Consider the following 11,420-nt stretch of genomic DNA (forward strand, 5'->3'; position numbering starts at 1 on the left):
ACTTCAAGCCTTGCGTACATAACAATAAATCACGGCGGGGACACCAGTATTCTAGTGAACAATCGACGGGTTTGTATCAATTGTTACAATGCATTAATATGGATTTGTTCTGGTGTCCCCCGCCGTGATCGATGTTGCTGGAATATTTCTAAAAGCGGCGTAAAACATACTCACTCACCTACTCAACAATATGGATTTGACAGGAAGCTATCCTACTGCATATCAACGCCTTTCCTTCAATTTCACTCAAATGTTCAGATTTATTCAACATATTGTATGTCTGAACAGTAACATTCCCTCGAACATAAACCATGAAAACATTGGCGGCATCCACATATAGATAGACCAACGTCAGTGTACATTGTACATAGAAGAAACTATCCTACTGCAAGGCAAGGTGGGCGAGCTGTCTAAAGCGCAGTGCTAGTAAGCGATAGGTGCTTGGAGCGATCCCCAATTGTTACCGGGTGTAGAAACCTTGGAGCTAACATTACTTGCAGGCTCTTTCAGTGTTGTCACAACCCCTAGTGTGCAGTACACAACCCTGTGTACATAAAAGAACCCACTCATTCGATAGTAGGTGACCAGATGGCGGACACACGAACACGTGCAGACAGCTAGTTACGGGTATAGTAACGTACAGTATCACTGGACAAAATACTGTTGCTTTGTGTCCCAGTTCACCCATCTGCAAATTGGTGCCTTGTGAGGATGAGTCTGTGTGATAACTCGCTGCGCCTAACAGGCCGCATGAGTTGAATACTCCCCAGGGAGTTGTGTTGGTTAAACAAAATGCCAGAAAAAGACATTCGTTGATCAAAGGATCACTCAAGGACCTTGAGCATATACTAGTTGCGTGGATATGTGCGCTGTATAAATATCCTGTCATCATAGATGAAACTGCAGCTAAGAGGCGACATCCTGTTATCTACAGTCTGTTTCCCGTGTTCACAACACGGATCTACGTATAGCAGGACGTCATGCAGGGTATATTTCACAATTACTTGCGACATTATATTCACACACACTTGCGGCACAGGGTTTTCATCGAACACCTGTAGATTTTCAAACACATTGTGAACTGGGGCATGGTATTCGGGACACGTTTTTACTTTACATTTGCAGTATCTGTGTTTAGCTTCAACAATGGTAAGTAATGTTTATGATGTCGTATCATCGATAGTTTTTGTATTGTACAGGCGCAGATGACATATTATCTCACTGCACCGTGTTGCAAGCCACTAGCATGGTGTTGCGGATGTCAGTAGCTGAATGGGGTGATCAGATAGTAAATATTCCACTCCCATTGACGTTTGTAATGAGTTTAGAATTACGAGTACTAAAGTTATAGATGTCTGTGAAATAGATTTGTGAAAGGTTCAAAGTCTTTATATGTAACGTTTTAACTTTACATATTTGTGTATTGTCGATATAAATAACGTAATATATATTTATAGTTATATACATAAATACAATATGAAATAGAATAGGTATTGTAAGGCACAAGTACTTGAAGTGCCTTACAATTCTGTTTCACAGCACAGACGTTTTATAAATTTCCATACATAAACCAACCAACCAATCAATCAATCAATCATCTTTACTTATCAATCATTAGCACCATACTTACCTTGTCTTGTTAATACCAGTTGTATATGTGCTTCTTGAGATAAAGTATATATACTGAACCACAAAAGAAACGCCGCCTTTCAGAATCAAATTCAAAATTTTGTTCTTACAAGGTGGTGTTTTTATTATGATTGTACCGTTTTGTTAACAGGTTTTTCAATCCAAATTGACAGTTATTACCAACATCAGTGTGTTTTCTGATGAAAAAGGCGTATCGGCCGAACGCACCAAAAAAGGCAGACGTGGTAAAAGGTTCCGTATAACATACGTGAAAATAAAAATGCACGTGCATGCCGTGACACACTACCAATGAAAGCGGTTCTCAAACTCGCTTGAAATCATTTTTGTTTTGACACAATCACTATGCCACGACTTACGAGAGATCATAGGAACCAAGTCTGGGAACGATTGGAAGTTGTCCAGACTGCACAATCATTTTAATGTTCACGTCCAAGACCGTCCAAGCTGTGGGCGACCGACAGATTGTGCCCAACCATCTGCACGATTGCTTCCCCAGAGCGAGGGAAACAGCACGCCAGACCATTGGGACTCACAACAGACCCATCAGTGCCGATATTGTCCGTCGATGTTTACGCGGAAGTACCTCTGCTGTCACAAATCATATCGTAGTCCTGTCCTCACCGCTCATCACCGCCAAAACCGACCAAAAGTGGCAACTCAGTATCGAAATTGGCGTTATCAACAATGGAGAACTGTGCTTTTATCTCAGGAACGTCGATATTGTGTTTCGACCGTCTATGGCAGAGTGAGAGTATGGTGAAGGTGTGGGGAACTGTATCCCAATGAGTGTATTGTTGAAAGAGACTCGTGTTGTGGTCCAAGCATCATGGTGTGGGGTGCAATCGGTCTGGACCAGTTAGCTGACACCGTGGTGTTCCAGAATTTTGGCCCAGGATGAGGAAATGACGTGACAGCTGCTCGCTATTTTGACCAAGTGATAAGACCCCACGTCTATCACATTTTGGACGTTACAGAAATCACATCTTCCACATCTTCAACGCACGTGCCCACACTGCCAGAGCAACATTAGACTTCTTAAGACAACATGGCATCCGAACCCTACAAAACCCTGCACTAAGTCTGGATTTAAGTCCAATAGAACACCTTTGGGACAAGATTCAAAGAAAACTGAATGACCTCCAACAAAGGCCGACAACTGCGGCAGGACTCGATCAGGCATTTCGCAGAGTATGGACCCAAGTGCCCATTCCATATACAGACGATGCCACGCTTTCATCGATGCCCTTGAGGCCATACACTATACTGACTTCGGGGTATCTTAATGGTACCATTTTTGGTGATTTTGTGTGAACTCTAAATGTGATTCCCGAAAATGTGTTAACCATAATTGTCAAGTTTGAACTCAATCCTCCGTTTTGATTGTTAATTAGAGTGAATTAAAGTGTGTGTTTTTAGAAACCGCTATCGGTGCGACATTTCTTTTGTGGTTCAGTATATATCAATCAGTATCACCATATACACCTTATCTTGTTAATACCAGTGTGTATATGTGCTTCCTGAAGTAAAGTTTGTATACTATGTTACAACAGTTAAAGGGGACGGATGCATCAATGAAACATTGACGGCGACCAAGAAGGGAAAACATCTAACGTCGCCGGGCTACCCTCTTGGGTACAAGAAGTAAGACAAATATATTAAAACTGGATCGTGCAATGGGTGATTTGGATGCGTTGCAAGTGGATTTCTGCAGTTTCAGTCAGTAATTCATATAAATGTGTATGTTTTAGTTATGGCCTCAGGATTACTGATGATTTCAGTGGAAACTACATGAAATTCAATATGGCCGCCGCATTTCTTGGTGAATGACCATATTTGTAGGCTTTATTATCGCTGGTGCGTAGTCATCAAATAAGCAAACTTCCAAGCTTGCATCACTGTCGTCTATCAGATTAAACGACTGGTCGTTTAAATGTGTATAGGTGAATTGAGGCATTACGGTCACTGTTGAGTAAACAAGCGGAAGCCACCATGAACTCAATATGTCCGCCATTTTATTGGCATATTCCCATGCGTCTGATTGAGATTCTTTGTATGTAGAGCGATACCGATACTTTTGGGTTTATAAAATACGTAAACTTACAAGATTTGCATGACAGTTTTCGCCAAAGAAAATTACTGCTTTGCAGAGAAAACCGAACGGCACTCGCTCAGCATGTGTATTTGCCATTGTGTTCGAGGCTCTATAACTATCTGCATCAGACAACATATGAGAAAAACGGTTCGTTCTTACTTTGCAGCAATTTACAGTGTAAATGGGAAATTGTCGGACCCCAGTACAGCAAAATAAAAGTGAACATCCTCAGCAGTGACATCGACCGGCAGGGGAACCTGTGAAGGAGACTACGTCGAAGTGCTTGATGGTAGGGTGATAGACGTTCAGTCCCGATGCTTGATGGTAGGTTGTTACACGTTCAGTCAAGGTGCTTGATGGTAGGTTGTTACACGTTCAGTCAAGGTGCTTGATGGTAGGTCGTTATACGTTCAGTCCAGGTGCTTGATGGTAGGTTGTTACACGTTCAGTCCAGGTGCTTGATGGTAGGTTGTTACACGTTCAGTCCAGATGCTTGATGGTAGGTCGTTACACATTCAGTCAAGGTGCTTGATGGTAGGTTGTTACACGTTCAGTCCAGGTGCTTGATGGTAGGTTGTTACACGTTCAGTCCAGGTGCTTGATGGTAGGTTGTTACACGTTCAGTCCAGGTGCTTGATGGTAGGTTGTTACACGTTCAGTCCAGATGCTTGTTGGTAGGTCGTTACACGTTCAGTCCAGGTGCTTGATGGTAGGTTGCAACACATTCAGTACAGATGCTTGATGGTAGGTTGTTACACGTTCAGTCCAGTTGCTTGATGGTAGGTTGTTACACGTTCAGTCCAGGTGCTTGATGGTAGGTTGTTACACGTTCAGTCTAGATGCTTGATGGTAGGGTTGTTCACGTTCAGTCCATGTCCCTGGTGGTAGGTTGTTACACGTTCAGTCCATGTCACTGGTGGTAGGTTGTTACACGTTCAGTACAGATGCTTGATGGTAGGTTGTTACACGTTCAGTCCAGATGCTTGATGGTAGGTTGTTACATGTTCAGTCCAGATGCTTGATGGTAGGGTTGTTCACGTTCAGTCCTTGTCCCTGATGGTAGGTTGTTACACGTTCAGTCCAGATGCTTGTTGGTAGGTTGTTACACGTTCAGTCCAGATGCTTGATGGTAGGTTGTTACACGTTCAGTCCATGTCCCTGATGGTAGGTTGTTAAACGTTCAGTCCAGGTGCTTGATGGTAGGTCGTTACACGTTCAGTCCAGGTGTTTGATGGTAGGTTGTTACACGTTCAGTCCAGGCGCTTGATGGTAGGTTGTTACACGTTCAGTCCAGATGCTTGATGGTAGGTTGTTATACGTTCAGTTGAGATGCTTGATGGTAGGTTGTTACACGTTCAGTCGAGGTGCTTTTTGTAGGTTGTTACACGTTCAGTCCAGATGCTTGATGGTAGGTTCTATCGCGTTCAGTCCAGGTGCTTTTTGTAGGTTTCGTGGCGTTCACTCAGTGAAATGTCCAGTAAATACTGATCGGATGGTCAGGCTTGGTGACTTGGTTGTTTTGTTATGCTACATCCTCATAATGTCTGCCAATAAAAGAAATCAATCTACAACATGAACAGATTAAGCATGTCATGTGGTATATACATGTAATTGTTTTGTGACATCAGGAAGCACGACCAACTGGGGCGTGGCGTCTCTAGGGAGTTTCTGTGGCTTCAATACACCTTCATTCACAAGCAGCGGGCCCATCATCACAATCAGGTTTACAACTGATGGATCACGAACCAGTAAGGGCTTCCGGCTGAAGTACCACTATGAAGGTGAGTTGTGTCGTGACTGCGTTGTTGCTTCGTTGCATTATTACTATTGTTACACTCCTAGTATTGAGACCGCTATCAAAATACGAGATACAATTGGTTGTTGTAAGAGGCGACTATCGGGAACGGGTGGACCGACTGGTTGACTTTGTCGAAGCATGGCATCGTATTTGTGTAGATCGGTGCTCATTATATCAATCATTAGATTGTCTGGTCCAGACTAGATTATTTACAGACCGCGGTCTCATGGCTGGAATATTTCTGAGTGCTAACACCCTTCAATTCATTACATTGCTGTCCCCACCCTGTACGTTCGTCGTCCTATTCTCAACAGTAGTAAATGAGTGAGTGAGTAAAATATTAACGCTTCATTCAACAACAGTCATAGCTTACATCGTGGCGTTTTGAAAAGAATTTTAGACCCGATAATCAGTGTGTGAAACGATCGTTCTTGTTTGTTGTTTAACACCACGCTCAGCAATATTCCAGCTATATGGCGGCGATCTATAACTAATTGAGTCTGGACCAGACAATCCAGTGATCAACATCATGAGTATCGATCTATGCAATTGGGATACGATGATATGCGTCAACCAAGTCCCCGATCCCAACCACCCGATCCCGTTAGTTGCCTCGTACGACAAGCATGGACTGCTGAAGACCAATTCTAACCCAGATCGTTACGGGTTTACTCGATCTTATCCTACTTGTTCATGTCACTGCCTGATGCACACGGTCGTTATATGGACGACCTCGTATACTTTGTGTATGTTAAATACATATATAGAACGTCACACTTGTGCATTTGGATGTTTTGTATTGAACGACAATTGCAAGATGTCATGGGAGCAGACATCTGGTCCCATGACATCTTCGAGTTCAATACGGAATCTGGGGTGCAATACGGAATTTGACCACGTCATCTGTATTGCGCCCCTGTATTACTATCCTAGGTTTATGGGTATATAATAAAATATCATGTGTGACCAACTCGTGTTATTTCGGGACAAGCCGAATAGCATCTTGGAGTTTACGGAAAGGGGCGAGTGGTGACGAATGATACAATATCTCTTTTCAGACTCACAGACCACACGCACAGCGTTCCTCTCCGGTGTTGGCATATTTGTGGGTATTATATTCTTCTTCTTTGTTCTGTACAAAACTTCATCAACATGTGCAAGAAAACGCCACAGTGGCAGAATTGAACTTGAAACACAGCATCAAACTCAGGACACAGAGGTGCCAACAGAGGTTGTCGAGCCAACCAGGAATAATGCAGAGTTATCTGCCCCTCCTCCGACATACAACGAAGTTGTTGCTGACGGCAATATAAACAATAATAAAGACAATCTGGATGAGACTTCCCCACCACCGTATTCAACATTACGCATATCGCATGCATGACTTGACCATGGGGATTGGAAGATACTGTTGTACACGATTAAAAAGTAGGCATGCATTTATTGACGATGCAATCAACGTTATATTGGTTTGTTAATTGGATGATGTGAGAAATTCGTGAATTACTCGTAAAGCACGCATCAGACAACAGTGGAGCTGTTTAGTTGAAACGTATGAATGTATTTCCATACAAAATCAAAATCAATGTTTTTGTGTCAATCTGTGTTAATAAACTCACGAACTGTTTTACTGTTTGTTATATACAATGACACACACAGGTACATTCGGTAATTTAGGCCCAAGGCCCATAATACATACATTTGGCAAAAGTAAATACATACTGGGTAAGGCCGAGTATAGTTTAGTATTACAGCTTGTTCAGCTTGACCTGATCAAGTGAATACTAATGCATTGCGTGACCGTGTCACAACTGGTTGGGTCTATTATTGTGAAGGGGTGCACCTTTGTCAGTTGATTGTCAACATGTCGCCATTTGACATCTCAGTGTCGAGATATCGTCAGCAATGTCCTAACTTTCTTCGAAAAGAAGCTACAAGATGGTTTAATGTTTCTGATTCGGGCTTTCAGGCAGCGAGCAGCAACAGCAACTGGGTGTAGAGAGTGATAGCGAGAGTGAATCGGATTGTGAAAGTAACTAACATCAGTATGTTGTAAAGTTAGTAAACCAAATTAGATAGCATATGATTGTATAAACAATCCAGTAAAACATGAAATGATTGTTTTTTTCAGAAGTGTTGTTTTCCGGGACAAGTTAGTTCTGTAACGGATTCATGTATGCATGTTTCGCACGAACACAACATTAATAACATTCTCTGCTCCCCTATTTAATGAAGATAACCCGATCTGCCGTTTGTGCCATTGAACCTTCCGGGTCATGCATATGTAGAGTAGCTCAGGTTAAGCTGAACAAACTGTAATTAATTTTATAGTTAGCCATTTCTTATACTGCGAACTTGTGAAAGATAATTTATTCAATGATTTTGAAATATAGATATTGTCCCATGACAGTAGTCGGATGAAGGTTTCAGTGGTCGGTGGTTGAATCAGATGATTTGGAAAAACAGTCAGATCTTTGTTGGCAATACTTTGGACATACTAATAAAGTATGGAGTTCACCTTTGATGTTATCAAGGCCAGCAGCATGACAAAAGAGGCAGAGACGTTCATTATACGGGGTGTTTGTATGACGGTCACATTCCATTGCGAGTCTGAAGTTACAGCATCGAGTTATGGTTTTACGTTGATTTGGTAGCAGCTCACTGGTTACATATGGTTCGACGCTGAGAGATGATTAAACTGAGAATAGTAATTACATCTGGATGACGAAAATAGTGATGCCTTCCAGTATTGAGTGAAGCAGTCATAAAATCTCTGTTTAAACATTTCCATGAATGTGGATATACAGCCGATGTCTTGAGATATCCATAAGAAACCAACTTACTGACTGACTGAGTTTAGTTTTACGCCGCTTTTAGCAATATTCCAGCAATATCACGGCAGGGGAAAAACCAGAAATGGGCTTAACACATTGTACCCATGTGGGGAATCGAACCCGGGCCTTCGGCGTGACGAGCCAACGCTTTAACCACTAGGCTACCCCACCGCCCCCATAAGAAACCAAATCCGTATTGAAAAAAATATCAACCTTATATGGGAAGCCCAGGTTGTTTTAGCATTATCGTCCATAGTTTTCATCCATAGTTTTGATAGGCGTGATAAAGAAGTCATATACAATGCCTGGCACATAGAATGCACGATCTGGCATATACCCTATCTGTCATGTACACATACGCATGTACATATACTATGGTTTCGTAACAGTCGTTCTGATGAAACAATGTTGTGAGGCAATTGGACGTCTGTCAACAACGTTATTTGTCTGTCGTTATCTTCATACAGTGGTCTGTCTTGTTTCAACTTCGAACATGCCAAATGCAGGTAGCTGTTCCTGACAGACACCGCATCCCCAAAACATATTGTACTAAGTTTATTACAACAAGATTTATAAATAGGGCAATTTACACCAGAAAAGTGAGTGAGTGAGTTTAGTTTTACGCCGCACTCAGCAATATTCCCGCTTTATGGCGGTGGTCTGTGAATGATCTAGCAGGGGGTGGGACAGAGGTGTGGCGATGAGATTGTCTTAAAACTTATACATCTATTCATCACTTGGATGGGAATTTGTGGTCTGTTGAGGAAAAATAAAACACATGCACGGCATTAGAAATAAGGAAGACAGACCGGAAACGTTTCATTGTTGTTATATTTTCAAATTTAGCATGAATTCTAACATTGTATAGTTTCTTTCTGTGGCAAGTATATGTCGTGTACATGTGGCGACCATACAATATCCGAGACGACTTGACCACATGAAAAAAAGAGTGTGTTTTTTCAGCAAGAAAACATGCAACACACTCAAGACACTGCGTCTGGCTGTATATCAGCATCCTGAGATTTATTTCGCTAAAGGTTTGTTCTCACAGTTCGACTTGTATTTACAACTTGTAGCATACGCCTTGTAGTAACAAGAAAGATTGTAACGACTTTAATATCTAGCGAGATTCTCACGTATGAGTCGGCAACATGGAGAAGAAGGTAAAGAAGAAACGCTGGCCTTAATGTCATTTCGCTATATGATAACGCTATTTAGGTACATGTCCTTCTTGTCAAGAAGCCCCCAACTCAGCACACGGCTGGAGCGTATAATTTGCTTTTTCGAGAGTTTGAACAGGAAGATCAAAGGTCACTGAAATTTTTTCTCCATGTGGACAAGTCAAATTTTGGCATGATGTCACTCTGTAGAGGGTAATGTCCGTGTAACTCCCAATTCCTTAACAATAATGGAGCCGAGGCACATTATTTTTAAGGAATGGAGAGTTACGAGGATATTACCCTACTTAAGTTACATTCAAAGTATTGGGAATATTTCTGTTTAAATTAAATGTCAAAATGACAAAATGACGGCTCAAATTTGAAACTGGTACACATCACTCCATTCCTGAAAAGTAATGGAGCAGCAGACAATGGAATGACGTCACAAATGTAATTTAGATTCGTCACCACTCGCCCCTTTCCGTAAACTAGCTATTCGGCTTGTCCCGGAATAACACGAGTTGGTCACGAATGGTAATTTAAGAGGTGGACACAGATCTAAGCGATTTGATTGGTCGAGAGCTTGCTACTTATAGTAGGAATTCGAACATGTCCTATGTCTTACAACTCGGCTGCGACTAGCTGATGCGATTTCAAGTCGCACAGTGAGAACCCACCTTAAACGAAATATGAACGTGCTCAACCCCACGTAAATGTAGGTAAAAAAATGTCTAATTCCCGGCATGGGATCTTCACAGAGCTCTACAAGCTGACAAGATGTCGTCTGATGGATGACTCCATGCCATCCTCACAACAAGGATGTGCTGACTGGTGGAAGTGCCAACCTTATCCATTTTTCCTCTTCTGTGATGATAAATCGTACATGATAACGGCTGTGGGGATGTCTAAGGACAGATGCGGTATCACTGCTGAAGATCCCTGGCGGTCTACACGTTCTACTAAACGTTTCTCCTGACATTCAAATATTTTCCTTCCACTGAACGTCCTAGTTGTATGACAACATGCAATATGACAACGTTTCGTAAATAATGAAGTCTGAAGCTAACATCCAAGCGTCTGTCGTTATGAACATCGATCTACTCTGTCAAAGACATGCATAAACATCCCAGTAAGAAAATCTTTGTGTCCTTTTACGACAAGTTTTGATTCCGCTGGCGATAATCATACATTCCGGAAGACCTATTCTTACACGATCTTCACGGATCCTGAAGATCGTCAGATGTGTCGAGCATGATATACAGCCACAGGAAATGCTCCTCTCCTTGAAGATCCGGGCTAGAAGTGGTCTTCAGTAACCCATGCTTGTCGTCAGAGGCAACTTACGGGATCGGGAGGTTATCAGGCTCGCTGACTTGGCTGACACATGTCATCGTATCCGAATTGCGTACATCGATGCTCATGATGTTGATCACTGGATTGTCTGGTCCAGACTCGATTATTTACAGACCGCCGTCATATAGCTGGAATAATGCCGAGTCCGGGGTTAAACAACAAACCAACCAACCTTTCCTCTCCTTCTATAGCTCAACACTAAACATCTCCCTTGACAAATCTCTTTTGTCTGTCGTCTTGTGTCTTATGTAAGTTCCATTATGAACACAGGATATGTACGTCCTTGAGGGGTATAACGGTTTGGCTTGAAAGTTTGTGTAGAGCTGTTGCGTGATGTGTAATGTGTTATACATGTAGTGTACCAAGGACAAATTGATGAAATATATATAGTTACTTGTTTCATACTTGCCAAAGCTTTTTGTTCTCAGTATTTATGCAAAACAAATTCATTTGAAATGCTGTTCAAGCAGCAGCTTCCTGGCAGTTTGTGGTAAGTCGTAAACAAGGTATCGAAGGTTCATCCTGTCGTAGAG

At 42.0% G+C, this 11,420-nt stretch overlaps 1 protein-coding gene across 2 annotated transcripts; it reads left to right on the forward strand.

The window, feature by feature from the left end:
• The first annotated feature begins 1,003 nt into the window (after positions 1-1,003).
• Positions 1,004-7,167, forward strand: LOC124256569. 2 transcript variants are annotated; one of them, XR_006892962.1, is made up of 5 exons: positions 1,004-1,149; positions 3,201-3,291; positions 3,909-4,031; positions 5,371-5,523; positions 6,599-7,167. XR_006892962.1 is itself a non-coding variant. In XM_046690553.1 (5 exons), exons 3-5 carry the CDS (start codon positions 4,057-4,059, stop codon positions 6,922-6,924), a joined length of 489 nt encoding a protein of 162 aa, XP_046546509.1. In that variant the 5' UTR covers positions 1,004-1,149; positions 3,201-3,291; positions 3,909-4,056; the 3' UTR covers positions 6,925-7,167. The 2 variants fall into 2 exon arrangements, 1 of the variants encoding a protein (XP_046546509.1); XM_046690553.1 differs by having other exon boundaries at positions 3,909-4,066.
• Positions 7,168-11,420: the final 4,253 nt, after the last annotated feature.

This window comes from Haliotis rubra, unplaced genomic scaffold (assembly GCF_003918875.1).
Source record: "Haliotis rubra isolate DU_JTF1 unplaced genomic scaffold, ASM391887v1 Scf63, whole genome shotgun sequence".
Lineage (NCBI taxonomy): Eukaryota > Metazoa > Mollusca > Gastropoda > Lepetellida > Haliotidae > Haliotis > Haliotis rubra.